Source organism: Dendrobates tinctorius, unplaced genomic scaffold (genome assembly GCF_039654945.1).
Source record: "Dendrobates tinctorius isolate UK_male_01 unplaced genomic scaffold, ASM3965494v1 ptg000425l, whole genome shotgun sequence".
Taxonomy (NCBI): Eukaryota; Metazoa; Chordata; class Amphibia; order Anura; family Dendrobatidae; genus Dendrobates; species Dendrobates tinctorius.
Window position 1 is genome coordinate 71,258 of NW_027362089.1, and position 20,942 is coordinate 92,199.

A 20,942-nucleotide genomic window follows, 5' to 3' on the forward strand; every position below is an offset into this window, starting at 1 on the left:
ATCTTGAAAAATGAAATTGTCACAGCACAATTGTTAACAATTCCGAAAAGAGGGAAGAATAGGAAGCATTTAAGGAAACCAGGATGGATGAACACAGAACTTAAGCACATGCTAAAAAGGAAGAAAAAAATGTTTATAAAATGGAAAGAGGGAGGCATATCTAAAGAAGAATATAATGCTCTCTGCAGAACCTGCAGGGCACAAATCAGATTATCTAAAGCTGAAAATGAATTGAGGCTTGCAAGAGATGTCAAAAGCAATAATAAAGGATTCTGGGGATATGTCAAAAGTAAAAGAAAAGTCAAAGATGCTATAGGATTTTTACAGGAGGAAAATGATGAAATGGTAAGTCAGGATGTTGAGATGGCTGAACTTTTAAATTCCTATTTTGCATCTGTTTTCTCTCAGAAAGGAAATGTAACATCAACTGTTATTCACTGTCCTATTAAGGGAATAGAAGAATCCAGGATATCTATAAACAGAAAGATAGTGAGGAAACACTTAGCTAACCTAAATGAATTCAAGTCTCCAGGTCCAGATGAATTACACCCCAGAGTACTGAAGGAGATAGCAGAAGAAATTTTTGAACCCCTCTCCATAATCTTTGAAAATTCTTGGAGAACAGGAGAAGTGCCAGAAGACTGGAGAAGAGCAAATGTTGTTCCTATCTTCAAAAAGGGGAAGAAGGTGGACCCAGGCAACTATAGGCCGGTGAGTCTGACTTCTATACCAGGAAAGATCTTTGAACAAATTATTAAACAACATGTATGTCAATACCTGGATAAGAATGAAGTGATTAAACAGAGTCAGCATGGGTTTGTAACTAATTAATAAGTCATGTCAGACTAACTTAATTTCCTTCTATGACGGTATCACTGATTGGGTGGATCAAGGAAATGCTGTAGATATAGTATATCTTGACTTCAGCAAAGCATTTGACAAAGTCTCTCATACAATCCTTATTGAAAAAATGACTAAGTATGGAATGGACAAGGCAACTGTTCGGTGGATTCATAACTGGCTTAGTGATCGGACCGAAAGAGTGGTCGTAAATGGCTGCACATCCAGTTGGAAGAATGTCTCAAGTGGGGTACCACAGGGCTCTGTCCTGGGCCCTGTATTTTTCAACATCTTTAACAACGATTTAGATGAAGGAATTGAGGGTAAACTGATTAAATTTGCTGATGACACAAAGCTAGGAGGGATAGCTAATACTAGAGAAGAGAGAGAGAGGATTCAAAAAGATTTAAATAAACTGGAGAAGTGGGCAGCAACTAACAGAATGGTTTTTAACAGGGAGAAATGCAAAGTACTACATCTGGGCAATAAAAATGAAAAAAGCATATATAGAATGGGAGGAATAGGGCTAAGTGACAGCACATGTGAAAAAGACTTGGGTATACTGAGTCAACAGTGTGATGCAGCAGCAAAAAAGGCAAATGCAATTCTAGGATGTATTAACAGAAGCATACAGTCTAGATCACGTGAAGTCATTATTTCCCTCTACTCCTCTTTGGTCAGACCTCATCTGGAATATTGTGTCCAGTTTTGGGCACCACATTTTAAAAAAGACATCAACAAACTGGAGCAAGTTCAGAAAAGAGCGACCAGAATGGTGACCGGTCTGCAAACCCTGTCTTATGAGGAAAGGTTGCAGGATTTGGGAATGTTTAGTTTGCAAAAGAGAAGACTGAGAGGAGACTTAATAGCTGTCTACAAATATCTAAAGGGCTGTCACATTGTAGAAGGATCAACTTTATTCTCATTTGCACAAGGAAAGACTAGAAGCAATGGGATGAAACTGAATGGGAGGAGACACAGATTAGATATTAGAAAAAACTTTTTGACAGTTAGAGTGATCAATGAGTGGAACAAGCTGCCACGAGAAGTGGTGAGTTCTCCTTCAATGGAAGTCTTCAAACAGAGGCTGGACAGACATCTGACTGGGATGATTTAGCGAATCCTGCTTTGAGCAGGGGGTTGGACCAGATGGCCCAGGAGGTCCCTTCCAACTCTACGATTCTATGATTTCCCATTTTCTGTATTTTTATTTCTGAGGACATTGCCCTAGTCACCCAGATTAAGGGCATCTCTAAGCTGGTCACACTTTGCCTTCCTAAAGTTCAGTGTTTTTGTGACTCCCTGACATGTCCCCCTAGCGAAACACAAGTGACACTGTACAATATTGTGGTCGCTATTTCCTAGATGCCGACGTCCTGCAGATCTGTTATTCTGTCAGGTCTGTTAGATAGTATTAGGTGTAAAGTGCTGCGCCTCTGGTCGGATTCTGCACCAATTGTGAGAGATAATTATTCTTGGCTATTAGCAGGAACCTGTGGCCTTTATGGGTTTCGCAGGTCTCTGTTTCCCAGTTAATATCCGGGTAGATAAAGTCCCCCATAACAAGGCCCTCATTATGGGTTGCAGCTTCATCTATCTACCTTAGTAGTAGACTTTCCATGATTTCTGTTATATTTGGGGGGGTGTAACAGACCCCAAAGAGAATGTTGTTACTATTTTTCCCTCCATGTATTTCGACCCATATGGACTCGACATCCTCATTCCCTTCGCTAATATCTTCCCTTAAAGTGGACTTTAGACAAGACTTTACATAAAGACAAACCCCTGCTCCTCTCCGATTTTTACGATCCTTTCTAAACAGACTGTAATCCTGTAAGGTAACTGCCCAGTCATAGCTTTCATCTAACCATGTCTCGGTTATTCCCACTTTGTCATAGTTACCTGTAGATATTTCTGCTTCTAGTTCTTCCATCTTGTTTGTCAGGCTTCTGGTGTTTGCGAGCATGCAGGTTAGAGAGTTTTGCTTTGCTCCAATCTCCTCCCTGTGGATTGTTTTAGACATTTTCTTACCTCCCTTCTGAGTATGTTGTCTTGGATCTTCTTTACCTCACCTCATATCATTTATTGGTTGGGAAGATGCCCTGGACTATGAGAAGCTGAAAGGTGAGATCCTTGCCAGACTGGGGCTTAATACATATGTGCGGACCCAACGGGTGTTCCAGTGGACCTTTGCCGAGACTCACCCTGCCCGGTCTCAGACCTATGACTTGCTGTATCTGGTTAAAAAATTATTCCAGCCTAAGACGTTAACCCTATTACAGATGGTAGAGAGGGTAGTGGTTGCCTGGCTGGTAAGGGCTCTGCCAGCAGCCATACAGCGTTGGGTGGGGCAAGGGGACCCAGGCACTCTGGATCAGGTGGTAGGTCTGATAGAGAGGTAAACAGCCACTCAGGACTTTATACGGGACACTGCTCCTCTACGGCTGGCCACGCCGACTCAGGAGCCTGGGAAAAGTCCACGACCCTCCCCCAGGACCAATACGAATCGTGCCCGTACCGAGGGGATATCTCAGAAGGAGAGTATCAAAAGACTTCTGTCCTCTCCCTCGTGGCGCAGTTGTTAAGTGTTGGCGATGTCAAGGGCTTGGACATGTGGTTGCCAACTGCCTCCTAACAGAACCCATGGACTTAAGGTATACACGCTGTGTGTCTGTGTTTGCCCAGCCAGTCTTTACTGCCATGACAGGCCCTGCTGGTACCGAACCTGAGCTGTACAAGGTACTCGTTTATGGGTACCCAACGGATTCTCTCTTGGACTCGGGGAGCTTGGTGACCCTGGTGCACGGGTCCCTGTTTGCTGGAGACAATCCTAATGGACGAAAGGTGGGGGTGGTGTGCATACATGGGGACCTCCGAGATAACCTCTGCGGTCGGGTAATGTTTTCCACCCCGTGTGGAGAGATAAAACATGTGGTATGTGATGCATTAACCTCTGTTATAGCTAGGGGGTGCTGTGTATGCGCTTCAGGATGAGCTTTGAGGTATAATTTTGATGGTGAATTAAGGACTGGCATTATTGTAAATGGCTGGTATGTGTCGCAGAGGCTCTCTGCGCTGTAAGCCCAAAATGATATGGTTATGCTGGGACTTATAGTTCCACAAGTGTTTGTTGTGTATTACTTATAAGGGTGGCTTATAGGATTAGTCAGAGAGCTGGGCGGGAATTGACTAACCACACATGCACCGCCCATCCATGGGGGTGGTTACAACCATGTAATGTGACTGAGGTCTGGTCACATGGAGAGTGTATGGACCTGAATGGTTCAGAGTGCAAGGTCCTGGAAGGACTGTGTTGGAAGATCCTGGGAGTAGGATTGGTTACCTGGAGCACGTGGTGAGACCTTGGCCCTGGTGGCCTGGGTGTTGGACGAATGTCCTGAATAGCACCCAGACAGCCCACACGTGTGAGCAGAGCCTGGGACAGCCCTACACTGAGAAAGATGCTGCCCTGTTGAGGAACTTGAACTGATGAGGAGTCAGCCTGTGAAGCAGGAGCTCCTGAGAGGTAACCCCGGGTATGGGGAAAGAACTATGTGCACTGACAAAGGTCAGTTACTGAACTGTGCGGTCACCCGGCGACTGGAGAGAGTCAGGCGTGACCAGTGAATGCTTTGTAAAGCTACGCGTGATGAAGTAATGGACTGTGTGTAAGCCGGTGATGTGCAACCTGGCTTACGGTCCGGTTTATGATGTTAATAAACCATATGGACTGTTTTGTGTGGAAAACCTGTGCCTGACTACGTTAATCTGCTGCCAAGCGAGTGTTCCCCAACACACATAGTAGGCGCTACTCCACATTTGGAGCGAGACTGCGGGCAACGGTTCAGAAACCCTAACCCAACACACATAGTAGGCGCTATGCCACAGGTAGGAGTGATAAAAGCTCTTCCGTATCAACTGCTGCGAAATGAAGTAGTTGCCGTGTGGCAGGAAATTTGTTCCAGTGTGTCAGGATTAGTTTATGCACTGTGAGTTAGAAAATGTAATATATTGCATTGTATACCAACGACTCGTAAATGTGCTTTGCTGCCATCTGCTGGCCAATGTGTATATGAAAGCTAAGTGATTATTTTCCTCACAATAAGCGACCATAGAAACGGCTGGGAGGAGCCTCCCAGCTCAGGGCTCACAAACTTCCTGAGGTAACTTCCATTTCTGGGCAGTTCAAGCTGCCTGAGGGAGCAAACACTACTGCTCCCAGCAGTTTTCATGCCAGTCCACATTGAGGGGACATCTTCCTCCACATAATCTCCTCCAAAAAGGAGTGAAGTCTCATCCTGTCAGAAGAGATAACTTTTATGAATGAGTCACCGGAGGAGGAGAAAAAAAAAATACAAGCAAAGTCCAGAAAACCGGAGTGGTTGGTAGCTATCGGATTGCAGACCCCTGATCCTATACACCACAACTAACAGTAGCCGTGGGGGGTTCCTACGGTGCCCTAGACCCCTCGTCACAGCCGGAGAACTAGCCTAAAGAAGGAAAGGGGAAATCTAAACTGCCCCAGAGCAGACCCCAAAGCAATAGACCGCCCCCAACATGTATTGTCGGTGAAAAACAGATGAAAACACAGACAGAAAGACAGGCTGAGCAAACGATGGAGCCCAGCTAACTAGATAGGACAGGACAGAAAAGATGCTGGCTGCAATCCGCAAAAAACCCTACCAAAAATGTCCCAACCGTCTGATAGGGAAAAAGGCCCTGAAGTCGCTAGACTTCAAAATCACTATATCAGCACTTAGGTATATTCTGAAAACAGAGCAAAGAGATCAACTGATCAGAGACAAAAATGGAATTCAGCCAGTCCCAACCAGGACTGGCTGAACACAAACAGACAAAATCTCATGGAACAACAGCAGGGCAAAAACTTAGCTTTTAGTAGACAGGAACAAAGCTGGATGCAAGAGCTCAGAGCAGAAAGGATCACCAGCAGCCCTGCAGGGCGTCGGCTGCCTTATATCCACTCAGAAATTCCAGATGTCCAATCACACTCCGCCTGTTCAGATGACAGGTTCTTCCCATCCCAATCAATTTCACTACCTCTCTTCACCAGCAGAGGGAGTTCATCAGACATCAAAGGTGAAGGGGAGAATGAACTCACAACAGATCACGCTGCACATGTGCTCTCCTGCATGCTGGTTATCCTGTTTGCTTCTAGCAGGACCAAATTCACGTGGCTTCCACGCCACTGACTTTACTTAACCTACTCCCAGTGAAAGGGAACGGTAGGGTCAAAACCTTGAGTACGTCCACACTTTAGTGTGTTTCCACGGAGAGCCAATCTGTGAAGGTCCCTCCATCAGTGTAATACCTCTTGGACTTCCTCTAAGAGCAAGTGAAGAGAACTCTGCTCCAGCCGCCCTGAGAGGCCATAACCCGCTTGTCTCATGAGGAGAGAATCATTACTTCCATATGCACAATGTACTGTGAACTTTGCCTTTAAGAGAGAGACTGTACCCCGTTATCTCTTTTAGTAAAATTGTTATGTTTATACGTTCATCTGTGTGTCTGGCTGCTTTAGATTGCCAAAACTCCTAAACCTGCACCTAGAGACCACCACTACTACAGTGGTACCCCGGGAGGGTCCTATACCATCCACAAGTGCCACCTCCCACTATTGACAGTTGTTGTGGACATGAGGCAAGTGTTGAGGGGTCCAGCAACCCACTTCAGCTACTGTGACATTATCTGCTGCCAGTGGGACTACATGCCCCAGCTGGCTCTTCTGCAACCTCTGGCTCCTCCCCAGTGGCCCTCCACAATCTGATCAGCTGTCATGTGCTTCAGATGATCAACCCGTGGTTGTTATCAAGTTAAATGCTGCTGTCAATCTCTGACAGCGGCATTTAACATTCGCCCCCGTCATATGATCGAGGGGCGCCGACGGGTTGTCTTGTTCATAACAGCTGGGCAGGGCCGGCGTTGGCGGCAGGCAGATCAGGCAGCTGCCTAGGGCCCCCCGCTCCCCCAGGGGCCCCCAGCGAGCAGCACATCACGCAGCCACTATGTGGCCTGTGAGATAGGGGGTCTGCCTGCCGCCAGCGCCGACTCCCCCACCGCCGCATTGAACTATACTGGCGTCATAGACGCCAGTACAGTTCAAAGCAATGATGGAGGAAAGAGCATCAGCTGACGCTCCTCCCATCATTCCCCTGTGCCTCTCACTGCGGGTGCGCGATGATGTCATATCATCTCGCACCCGCAGTGTGAGAGGCACAGGGGAATGATGGGAGAGGGAGCGTCAGCTGACGCTCTCTCGATCATATGGCTGCTGAGGCCATTGTTGGGAGCAGCGCGGGCACGAGGAGAGGTGAGGATTGTGTGGTGTGTGTTTTTTTTTTTTTTTTTTTATATATATATATATATATATATATATATATATATATATATACACTCACTGGCCACTTTATTAGGTACACCATGCTAGTAAGGGGTTGGACCCCCTTTTGCCTTCAGAACTGCCTCAATTCTTCGTGGCAGAGATTCAACAAGGTGCTGGAAGCATTCCTCAGAGATTTTGGACCATATTGACATGATGGCATCACACAGTTGGCGCAGATTTGTCGGCTGCACATCCCTGATGCGAATCTCCCATTCCACCACGTCCCAAAGATGCTCTATTGGATTGAGATCTGGTGACTGAGGAGGCCATTTGAGTACAGTGAACTCATTGTCATGTTCAAGAAACCAATCTGAGATGATTCGAGCTTTATGACATGGCGCATTATCCTGCTGAAAGTAGCCATCAGATGTTGGGTACATTGTGGTCATAAAGGGATGGACATGGTCAGCAACAATACTCAGGTAGGCTGTGGCGTTGCAACGATGCTCAATTGGTACCAAGGGGCCCAAAGAGTGCCCAGAAAAAATTCCCCACACCATGACACCACCACCACCAGCCTGAACCGTTGATACAAGGCAGGATGGATCCATGCTTTCATGTTGTTTACGCCAAATTCTGACCCTACCATCCGAATGTCGCAGCAGAAATCGAGACTCATCAGACCAGGCAACGTTTTTCCAATCTTCTACTGTCCAATTTCGATGAGCTTGTGCAAATTGTAGCCTCAGTTTCCTGTTCTTAGCTGAGAGGAGTGGTACCCAGTGTGGTCTTCTGCTGCTGTAGCCCATCTGCCTCAAAGTTCGACGCACTGTGCGTTCAGAGATGCTCTTCTGCCTACCTTGGTTGTAACGGGTGGCAATTTGAGTCACTGTTGCCTTTCTATCAGCTCGAACCAGTCTGCCCATTCTCCTCTGACCTCTGGCATCAACATGGCATTTCCGGCCACAGAACTGCCGCTCACTGGATTTTTTTTCTTTTTCGGACCATTCTCTGTAAACCCTAGAGATGGTTGTGCGTGAAAATCCCAGTAGATCAGCAGTTTCTGAAATTCTCAGACCAGCCCTTCTGGCACCAACAATCATGCCACGTTCAAAGGCACTCAAATCACCTTTCTTCCCCATACTGATGCTCGGTTTGAACTGCAGGAGATTGTCTTGACCATGTCTACATGCCTAAATGCACTGAGTTGCCGCCATGTGATTGGCTGATTAGAAATTAAGTCTTAACACACAGTTGGACAGGTGTACCTAATAAAGTGGCCAGTGAGTGTATATATATATCTATCACTGAGCACTGTACTGGACTGTGAGGCCATTCTCGGGGGGGGGGGGGGGGGCTGTGCGATATCCTAATGTGGCTGTGGCTATATCCTATGTGGCTGTGGCTATATCCTATGTGACTGTGGCTATATCTTATGTGGCTGTGGCTATATCTTATGTGGCTATATCCTATGTGGCTGTGGCTATATCCTATGTGGCTATATCCTATGTGGCTGTGGCTATATCCTATGTGACTGTGGCTATATCTTATGTGGCTGTGGCTATATCTTATGTGGCTATATCCTATGTGGCTGTGGCTATATCCTATGTGGCTGTGGCTATATCCTATGTGGCTATATCCTATGTGGCTGTGGCTATATCCTATGTGGCTATATCCTATGTGGCTGTGGCTATATCCTATGTGGCTGTGGCTATATCCTATGTGGCTATATCCTATGTGGCTGTGGCTATATCCTATGTGGCTATATCCTATGTGGCTGTGGCTATATCCTATGTGGCTATATCCTATGTGGCTGTGGCTATATCCTATGTGGCTATATCCTATGTGGCTGTGGCTATATCCTATGTGGCTGTGGCTATATCCTATGTGGCTGTGGCTATATCCAATGTGGCTATATCCTATGTGGCTGTGGCTATATCATATGTGGCTATATCCTAATTTGGCTGTGGCTATATCCTATGTGGCTGTGGCTATATCCTATGTGGCTATATCCTATGTGGCTGTGGCTATATCCTATGTGGCTATATCCTATGTGGCTGTGGCTATATCCTATGTGGCTGTGGCTATATCCTATGTGGCTGTGGCTATATCCTATGTGGCTGTGGCTATATCCTAATTTGGCTGTGGCTATGTCCTATGTGGCTATATCCTATGTGACTGTGGCTATATACTAATGTGGCTGTGGCTATATACTAATGTGGCTGTGGCTATATCCTATGTGGCTGTCGCTATATACTATGTGGCTGTGGCTATATACTAATGTTGCTGTGGCTATATCCTATGTGGCTATCGCTATATACTATGTGGCTGTGTTTATATAGTATGTGGGTTGTGTTTATATACTATGTGGCTGTGTTATATACTATGGGAGGACATTATACATTATATTCTATGGGGGAGGCTGTGTTATATACTATGGGGGGCTTTATTCTCTGGGCGAGGCTATGTTATATTCTATGGGGAGGTGGGCTGTATTATATTCTGTGGGAGCTACATTATTACATTATATTCTATGGGGAAGTGGGCTGTATTATATATTCTGTGGGGAGCTACATTATATTCTATGGGGGGCTGTATTAACTTTTATGAGGGAGGATTGCATCATACTCTTTGATGGGGCTACATTATATTCTATGGGGAGATGGGCTGTATTATATTCTATTTGGGGCTACATTATATTCTATGGGGTGCTATTATCTATATTATATTCTGTAAGGGGTGATTACATCATGCTCTATGAGGGGACTACATTGTATTCTATGAGGGGGCTAGATTATATTGTATGGGGGCTTCATTATACTTTGAGGGGGCTACATTATATTCTATGCGGGGCTGCTTTATACTATATGAGGAGGGCTACATTGTATTCTATGGAGGGGCTACATTATACTATATAAGGGGGCTGCATTATATTCTATGGAGGGGTTGCATTATATTCTATGGAGGGGCTGCATTATACTATATGAGGGGGGCTGCATTATATTCTATGGGGGGTTACATTGTACTCTGTGGGGTGGCTGCGTTATACTCTGTGAGGTGGCTGCTTTATACTATATGTGGGCTGCATTATACTGTGTTGAGGACTATGGGGAATACATTATATGAAGAACTATGGAGTGCATTATACTATGGGAAGTGAATTGTACTACATGGATGACTATGGCAGTGCATTATACTATATGGAGCACTATGAGGAGTGTAATAAACTATATGGAGGACTGAGCAGTGTATTTTAATATATGGAGGGCTATGAGGAGTGTATTATACTATATGGAGGACTATAGAGAGTGTATTATAGTATATGGAGGACTGAGGAGTGTATTTTTACATATGGAGGACTATAGGGAGTGTATTATACTATATGGAGGACTATGGGGTGTGCATTTTACAATATGGAGGACTGTGGTGCACATTATACTATGTGGAGGACCATGGGGTGTATTATACTAAACAAGCAAAATGCTGCATATTCAGCGAGTGATTGGATTGTTTATGCCGGAACAGAAATCATTGTCCTTGGCAGCACATCGCCGGTGTCAACTGTAAATGTGCTGCTGATAACATGATACTGTATGGGGACAGATTGATCCATTAGTGATTGTTCTGTCCCCATCATTCTTTCTCAGACGGTGGAAAGAGGACGGGAAACAAGCGAACGACTTCAGTATTGTCAATCACACTCATTTAGCGTCCTGAACTCAGCGCATGTAACTACAACCGAAATGCTTCCATGTGATATGCAATATGTGAGCATTTGGGGTCCCATTTTCAACTTTGCCTAGGGCCCCACTTTTCCTAAAACCGGCCCTGCAGCCAGGAGTCTGCAGAAGACACCCATGCTTGTCATTGTAAATGTCATATGAATGCTGGTCTTCATAGGAGAGCATGATATCTGCTACACATAGAAGTGCTAAAGCTCTGCTATGTACAGCATAGGCAATTGGACGATTGCAGCTTTAAGAGGACTATTGAAGCCAGTAAAAAGTGCTATGTGTACAGAAAAATGAAAATAAAAAAGTTATGGCACTGGGAAGAAGAGGGAAAAAAATGAAATATCTCAAGGTGGTGAAGGGGATAAAGACAATGTATCAAAAGAAAATTACTTGCTATTTAACTTCTTATGCTAGTTTCACATTAGCGTTTAAGGCCGCAGCGGCGGCCTGCGCACGGCCGCTGCTAAGCCCCGCCCCCTGCCGTGCCTCCGCCAGTAGCTCCGCCTACAGGCACATGACACTGCATGCGTCATGGGTCCCCTATCTTTAGAACTGGGGACGCAGGCCAAACGCAACCTGTTGCAATTTGGTGTGCTCGGCGCAGCGTCAAAAGGACGCATGCGCCGCCAAACGCATACCTGCGCACGACCTGCGTCCCCAGTGCTAAAGATAGGGGACGCATGACGCATGCTGTGTCATGCGCCCATAGGCGGAGCTACTGGCGGAGGCACAGCAGGGGGCTGGGCTTAGCGGTGGCCGTGCGCAGGCTGCCGCTGCGGCCTTAAACGCAAATGTGAAACCACCCTTAGGCCGGGGTCACACTTGCCAGTGCAATGTGAGAATCTCGCGCATCAATACCCGGCACTGCCGCTGGCACTCAGGACCGGAGTGTGCGGCTGCATAGAAATACATGCAGCTGCAAACTCCGGTCCCGAGTGCTATTGGCAGTGCCGGGTATTGATGCGAGAGACTCGAGCGACTATCTCGCATTGCACTTGCAAGTGTGACCCCGACCTTAAAGGGAATCTGTCAGTAGGATCCCAAACCATCTATATGGGCACTCAGGTCATAGGAAGCTTAATAGAATGATACCATGATTTCTGCGATCCAATGTCTTATTCTGGAGAAATCCTGTCATGATCCAGGACGGGGTTTCGCTTTGGCCCATCCTGGTCAGACAGGGGGTTAATTGTTTCTGCTTCTCTCTGGCAGAGGGTGGCTAATTAATGCTCACTGGACCTAGGTCCGGTGTCAGTTATACTCCTGCCCTCGGCTGAGTTAGTTGACCTCTTGTGTACTTGTGCCTGATAACTTGTTGCTTGTTTGGTTCTGATCCAGTTCTGTCCCTGTTACGAGTTCTGCCTGTCCCTCTTGTACTGCACCGCCCTCTCGTGTATGACTCTCTGCTTGTGACTTGACTATTCTCTGCTCGTCCCTTTGGTACCCCACCGCCATCTCGTGTATGACCTCTGCTTGTCTGACCTGCGTTTTCCTCTCTACTACAGTATTCCTGCAGTAGGTACATTACATCATCTGCAGTAGTAGGACGCTAAGTCCCGCCCCCTGCAGTCACATGATCGTAGGTCCTGGTACTCCTTACTATTTTCTGTGCCTCAGGCCCTGTCTGCTTAAACCTTCACTACCGTATTGGGCCCCGTGCTCTCCCGCAGTGTGGGTAAGTCACCCTGCTCAGCCGTGGCAGTTGCCGATGCTGACAGGATCCTGACAAATCCATGTTTTTCTTATATGTAAATGAGTTGTTCACGGCTATGGGGAAGACCCTGATCTGCATGACACTCTGCCTCCAGATTATTATAATCTCAGTCATACACAGTCCAGGATATCCTCCGGATCGCAGCCGGGTACCATATCCCCCTTTTTTCAATCGGTACACGCCAGTCCTCTTTCGGGCACAGGACTGTCCACATCCGAGACCCATTTATGTTGGACGACTTGCATCACTCTGTAAGCTGCTGGTTGCCAGGCCTCTCTCTGGCCCTGACATACCTGAGACTCACTAAGCACTCACTAACCCTTTCCTGCAGGGTTTTTAACATGGCAACCTGTAGCTTTCAGCCACATGGAAAACCTGGGTCCGCAATGGAACAGACTGCAACAAACTACTATCCTTCAGTCTGCTTCAAACACAACATTCAGAGCAGGTTTTCCGTACCTCTGCCTTGGACACTAACATGTCCAAGACTAACACTTTTATTATCAGTCTGCATTGCAGTCACAGCTACGCTTGTCACTGCCATGCACACCTATGGCCTTCATTCACCTCCGTGCATATCCTGGTGAGACTACACAGCGACACCTGTGATATCGGTCACTGCTTCACCATTGCAATCCCAGCTAAGCCTGTGATGGCAATGCATTCCCATAGCTTTCCTGGGGAGAGCACACAGCGCCCCTTAGCTGTAACAGGGGTCACTGCATCACAATGTACAGTACAGACCAAAAGTTTGGACACACCTCATTCAAAGAGTTTTCTTTATTTTCATGACTATGAAAATTGTAGATTCACTCTGAAGGCATCAAAACTATGAATTAACACATGTGGAATTATATAATTAACAAAAAAATGTGAAACTACTGAAAATGTCTTATATTCTAGGTTCTTCAAAGTAGCCACCTTTTGCTTTGATTACTGCTTTGCACACTCTTGGCATTCTCTTGATGAGCTTCAAGAGGTAGTTGATGAATGTTCTGTTTTGATAGATCGGACATTTATAACTGTAACAGTGGCACATATGTGGAAGTTTTTTTAATTGGGGTAAAAGAAGGGGGATTCGAACATTATATATAATTTAAATTTTATTTACAGTGGGTTTGGAAAGTACAGTCATGGCCAAAAGTTTAGAGAATGACACAAATATTAATTTTTACAAAGTCTACTGCTTCCTTTTTTCTAATGGCAATTTGCATATACTCCAGAATGTTATAAAGAGTGATCAGCTTAACAGCAATTACTTGCAAAGTCAATATTTGCCTAGAAAATTAACTTTATCCCCCAAAACACATTTCAACATCATTGCAGCCCTGCCTTAAAAGGACCAGCTAACATCGTTTCAGTGATTGCTCCATTAACACAGGTGTGGGTGTTGGTGAGGACAGGGCTGGAGATCAATCTGTCATGATTAAGTAAGAATGACACCACTGGACACGTTAAAAGGAGGCTGGTGCTTGGCATCATTGTTTCTCTTCTGTTAACCATGGTTATCTCTAAAGAAACACGTGCAGTCATCATTGCACTGCACAAAAATGGCCTAACAGGGAAGAGTATCGCAGCTAGAAAGATTGCACCTCAGTCAACAATCTATCGCATCATCAAGAACTTCAAGGAGAGAGGTTCCCTTGTTGCCAAAAAGGCTCCAGGGCGCCCAAGAAAGACCAGCAAGCGCCAGGACCGTCTCTTAAAAGTGTTTCAGCTGTGGGATCGGGCTACCAGCAGTGCAGAGCTTGCTCAGGAATGGCAGCAGGCAGGTGTGAGTGCATCTGCACGCACTGTGAGGCGGAGACTCTTGGAGCAAGGCCTGGTCTCAAGGAGGGCAGCAAAGAAGCCACTTCTCTCCAGGAAAAACATCATGGACAGACTGATATTCTGCAAGAGGTACAGGGAGTGGACTGCTTAGGACTGGGGTAAAGTCATTTTCTCTGATGAATCCCCTTTTCGATTGTTTGGGACATCTGGAAAACGGCTTATTCGGAGAAGACCAGGTGAGCGCTACCACCAGTCTTGTCTCATGCCAACTGTCAAGCATCCTGAAACCATTCATGTGTGGGGTGGCTTCTCAGCCAAGGGAATGGGCTCTCTCTCAGTCTTGCCTAAAAACACAGTCATGAATAAAGAATGGTACCAGAATGTCCTCCAAGAGCAACTTCTCCCCACCGTCCAAGAGCAGTTTGGCGATCAACAATGCCTTTTTCAACATGATGGAGCACCTTGCCATAAAGCAAAGGTGATAACTAAATGGCTTAAGGAACAAAACATAGAGATTTTGGGACCATGGCCTGGAAACTCCCCAGATCTTAATCCCATTGAGAACTTGTGGTCAATCATCAAGAGACGGGTGGACAAACAAAAACCTTCAAATTCAGACAAAATAAAAGCATTGATTTTGCAAGAATGGACTGCTATCAGTCAGGATTTGATCCAGAAGTTGATTGAGAGCATGCCAGGGAGAATTGCTGAGGTCCTGAAGAAGAAGGGTCAACACTGCAAATATTGACTTGCTGCATTAACTCATTCTAACTGTCAATATAACCTTTTGTTACTCATGATTGCAATTATATTTCTGTATGTGATAAAAACATCTAACAAACACACATAAAAACCAGAGGCCAGCAGATCATGTGAAAATATAATATTTGTGTCATTCTCAAAACTTTTGGCCATGACTGTAGAGATGTTATTCATTGTACAGGAGAAGGAGGTGAGCTGTGATTTCACCTATTGTGAGTGGTGGATCCTGTTATCTGCTGTATATAGAGGTGTTATCCATCATTGTGCAGGTGGAGGAGCAGGTGAGCTGTGACATCATCTATTGTGTTTGGTGGGACCTGTGTTTTCCAGGTTTTTGTAAACTTTTCTGTGGTGATAATGAGACTCCTGTGTTTAGTGTGAAAATGGCAAGATTTATTTATATATTCCAATACGGACTGTGATCTGCGGGAACATTTTTAAACTACTTGTTGGAAGCAATGGGCCATCACCACATGATACCTTTTCCTCATAACTTACTTTTCTTCAACCATTGTCCCATCTAATTCCATAAAATGTTTTCGCCTCGTCTGACAATGGACTCCCCATGTAATGTATAAAGGTGCGTCTGTGGGGTGAGCGGCGCCAGGTCTGGTATATACTGTGGGATATTTCACCTGGACTTAACCTGTATGGTCTACATTGGGTCACTACCTGTCTCCCACAGATGGATCCAGTAGGAGATATTCCCCAGAGCGAAGTCCAGCGCCTCTGTGTGCCCATGATAGTCCGGAGGGAAACGTCCTGGAGAATCGTCAGGTAGATGGTGCTCTTGTCTGTCACATACGACCATAAATCACTGATTCGTAGCTCATTTTTTAGTTTTCTTGTATTTTTAGGGTGAAGATTTGATTAAGGTTAAAGTCATAGATGAAGAAGAGGGGACTTATATCATGACAGAGCAGCAGTGTAAGGAGGGGAGACATTAATGTCTGGTAGAGGGTCACCTAGATACTACTCCCATCAACCCATCTAACAATCTCTTCTCTCAGTGGTTCCTACAGATGAACTCCGTGTAAGAAATCCCCCAGAGGGATGTCTGGCCCCACTGTATTCCATGGACAGTCTAGAGAGGCACCAGGTAGATGAAGTCTCAGATGCTGGATTTGGGGGGTTTCTTCTGTTTTTGTGCCTGCAGTATTGTTCTGAGCTATTACATATGTGATATCAGGGTGGATATCTGACGGATATTAAAGTGGAGGATGAAGAAGAGCAGACGATGGTCAATCAGCTGTGTATGAGTGACTTGAAGATGGAGAATCCAGGAGCTGACATCACAGGTGTGTAATAATGACTATACTCAGTGATACCACATGGGTTTATTAATGAATAATCACAGCGATATCACAGGTGTGTAATAATGACTATACACAGTGATACCACATGGGTTTATTAATGAGTAATCACAGCGATATCACAGGGGTGTAATAATGACTATACACAGTGATACCACATGGGTTTATTAATGAGTAATCCCAGCGATATCACAGGGGTGTAATAATGACTATACACAGTGATACCACATGGGTTTATTAATGAGTAATCACAGTGATATCACAGGGGTGTAATAATGACTATACACAGCCTTACCACATGGGTTTATTAATGAGTAATCACAATGATATCGCAGGGGTGTAATAATGACTATACAGTGATGCCACATGGGTTTATTAATGAGTAATCACAGCGATATCACAGGGGTGTAATAATGACTATTCAATGATACCACATGAGTTTATTAATGAGTAATCACAGCGATATCACAGGGGTGTAATAATGACTATACAGTGATACCACATGGGTTTATTAATGAGTAATCACAGTGATATCACAGGGGTGTAATAATGACTATACAGTGATACCACATGGGTTTATTAATGAGTAATCACAGTGATATCACAGGGGTGTAATAATGACTATTCAGTGATACCACATGAGTTTATTAATGAGTAATCACAGTGATATCACAGGGGTGTAATAATGACTATTCAGTGATACCACATGAGTTTATTAATGAGTAATCACAGTGATATCACAGGTGTGTAATAATGACTATACTCAGTGATACCACATGGGTTTATTAATGAGTAATCACAGCGATATCACAGGGGTTTAATAATGACTATACACAGTGATACCACATGGGTTTATTAATGAGTAATCACAGCGATATCACAGGGGTGTAATAATGACTGTACAGTGATACCACATGGGTTTATTAATGAGTAATCACAGTGATATCACAGGGGTGTAATAATGACTATACACAGTGATACCACATGGGTTTATTAATGAGTAATCACAGCAATATCAGGGGTGTAATAATGACTATACTCAGTGATACCACATGGGTTTATTAATGAGTAATCACAGCGATACCACAGGGGTTTAATAATGACTATACACAGTGATACCACATGGGTTTATTAATGAGTAATCACAACAATATTACAGGGGTGTAATAATGACTATACACAGTGATACCACATGGGTTTATTAATGAGTAATCACAGCGATATCACAGGGGTGTAATAATGACTATACAGTGATACCACATGGGTTTATTAAAGAGTAATCACAGTGATATCACAGGAGTGTAATAATGACTATACACAGTGATACCACATGGGTTTATTAATGAGTAATCACAGTGATATCACTGGGGTGTAATAATGACTATACAGTGATACCACATGGGTTTATTAATGCGTAATCACAGCGATATCACAGGGGTGTAATAATGACTATACACAGCGATACCACATGTGTTTATTAATGAGTAATCACAGCGATATCACAGGGGTGTAATAATGACTATACAGTGATACCACATGGGTTTATTAATGAGTAATCACAGTGATATCACAGGTGTGTAATAATGACTATACTCAGTGATACCACATGGGTTTATTAATGAGTAATCACAGTGATATCACAGGGGTGTAATAATGACTATACTCAGTGATACCACATGGGTTTATTAATGAGTAATCACAGCGATATCACAGGGGTGTAATAATGACTGTACAGTGATACCACATGGGTTTATTAATGAGTAATCACAGTGATATCACAGGGGTGTAATAATGACTATACAGTGATACCACATGGGTTTATTAATGAGTAATCACAGTGATATCACAGGGGTGTAATAATGACTATACACAGTGATACCACATGGGTTTATTAATGAGTAATCACAGCAATATCACAGGGGTGTAATAATGACTATACTCAGTGATACCACATGGGTTTATTAATGAGTAATCACAGCGATACCACAGGGGTTTAATAATGACTATACACAGTGATACCACATGGGTTTATTAATGAGTAATCACAACAATATTACAGGGGTGTAATAATGACTATACACAGTGATACCACATGGGTTTATTAATGAGTAATCACAGCGATATCACAGGGGTGTAATAATGACTATACAGTGATACCACATGGGTTTATTAATGAGTAATCACAGTGATATCACAGGAGTGTAATAATGACTATACACAGTGAAACCACATGGGTTTATTAATGAGTAATCACAGTGATATCACAGGGGTGTAATAATGACTATACTCAGTGATACCACATGGGTTTATTAATGAGTAATCACAGCGATACCACAGGGGTTTAATAATGACTATACACAGTGATACCACATGGGTTTATTAATGAGTAATCACAACAATATTACAGGGGTGTAATAATGACTATACACAGTGATACCACATGGGTTTATTAATGAGTAATCACAGCGATATCACAGGGGTGTAATGATGACTATACAGTGATACCACATGGGTTTATTAATGAGTAATCACAGTGATATCACAGGAGTGTAATAATGACTATACACAGTGAAACCACATGGGTTTATTAATGAGTAATCACAGTGATATCACAGGGGTGTAATAATGACTATACACAGATATAACATGGGTGTAATAATAATAAATATACAATGATATCACAGTAGTGTAATAATGAATTTACAGCAGGAGTAAACAGTTAATTTTCCCAAGGGGTTAGTCGAGAGATTGTGACTGTTGTGAAAGTATTCAAATAACAAAAAAACTGACGGCACATCAAGAACTTGTCTGAATAGGTACATACCAAAAACAGCTTACATGTCAAAATGAGAAAAATGGTTGCACTCAATTGCATTAAGACATGTCAATATGAAATCTATGAAGTGTGAATAGCATAATGGCTTTGGAAATTTAGAAAAGACATGAGATAATTAGCACAAAATTTGGCCAAAAATTGTGAGCCCATTCACCAACGTCAGGGTAATCTGTTGTGGAAGTAGCCTTAGTAGGAGGAAATTAACTCTGCTTATTATTAACCCCTTCATGACCGGAGGCATTTTCGTTTTTGAGTTTTCGTTTTTTGCTCCCCTTCTTCCCAGATCCATAACTTTTTTATTTTTCTGTCAATATTTCCATGTGAGGGCTTGTTTTTTGAGTTGTAATTTTGAACAACACCATTGGTTTTACCATGTCGTGTGATAGAAAACTGGAAAAAAAATTCCAAGTGCGGTAAAATTGCAAATAAAGTGCAGTTGTTTTTTGTTTGGCTTTTGTACTAGGCTCACTAAATGCTAACACTGCCCCGCCATTCTGATTCTTCAGGTCATTACGAGTTCATAGACACCAAACACCAATATATGCATCTATCTGTCCATAACAACCAATACAGTAGGAAAAATCCTCTTCGGCGAAACGCGCGTCGAACCCAGGAGGATATAGTTTTGCAGCAGCTTTGTGATCCTGTGGATTTCAGGTATGCCTTGTTTTCTCATCTCCACTGATTAATCATTTTTTTCTGCTAAGAGTATTTTTCCTACTGTATTGGTTGCTATGGACACATAGATGCATATATTGCAATTAAGATGTCATATTTAGTGATGAGATCCCATACTAGATCACACTTTTGTTGTGCCTGAAAAAATCTTTGCTTTAGTTTATGCACAAGCAATAATATTATAGTAGTGCCATCTAATGATCAATCACCTCAATTGCACTTCATGACTTTTTCTTGATATCCGCTTATTTATTCTAATCAGGACACTCCTGATATTAATTAGATTCCGACCCCCGTTAGCACTTTAATCATTTTTACTCATTTCTCTTTGTTATGCACAGGCACTTTAGAGATTATTGGATAACACAGGTCTACAAAAAATATTTTTTGGAATCATTGCAGGTGACTTTGTACTTTTCTGAATCATCTGATTTCAAAAATGTATATAGTTTTTCTGTAGCAGGTACAGTTTCCGTGGAGCAGCATCATTATTATGAGGTATAGGAAATATACTGACGACATTAAGAAAACAGTAATCTACAAATCAGAAAAAAATGCTTTACAAAAGTTTTTATTGACCCAGAATAATTTCACATGCAAATAGAAACCAAAATATGAGCAGAAATGAAAAGTGCTTGACATTAGGCGGTCGTTGATACGATTTTTCAGTTATGTCCCTATATAACATCCAACCGTAATCTGCCATCATTGAGGCATTCCAAAACCCCTGGTAGCGGTGCTCCGCTACTGTAATGTCCTGGTGAAACCGCTCGCCTGTTCATCGCTTACATCCCCAAGATTTTGATGGAAGAAATCTAAATGTGACTGAAAAAAGTGCATTTTCAGAGACCTGCAACATCCAAGACACTGGTATGCATTTAGCAGTTCCGCAACACCTTCAACATATTCTGGAGATTTTTGATTTCCTGAGAAGTTTTCACAGATCCACTTGAAG

The 20,942-nt window shown here is 43.6% G+C and overlaps 1 protein-coding gene across 3 annotated transcripts in view; it reads left to right on the top strand.

Moving 5' to 3' along the window:
• Positions 1-20,942, top strand: part of LOC141076776 (uncharacterized) — a 140,504-nt gene that overhangs the window by 51,350 nt on the left and 68,212 nt on the right. For 2 of the 3 annotated variants that reach the window (XM_073564075.1, XM_073564074.1), the window contains 4 exons: positions 15,846-15,937; positions 16,018-16,087; positions 16,171-16,259; positions 16,350-16,458. The exons of the other annotated variant lie outside the window; for it this stretch is intronic. In XM_073564075.1, coding sequence (XP_073420176.1) covers positions 15,846-15,937; positions 16,018-16,087; positions 16,171-16,259; positions 16,350-16,458 — 360 coding nt within the window. The remainder of the gene's footprint in view (positions 1-15,845; positions 15,938-16,017; positions 16,088-16,170; positions 16,260-16,349; positions 16,459-20,942) is intronic. 3 annotated transcript variants of the gene reach the window in all.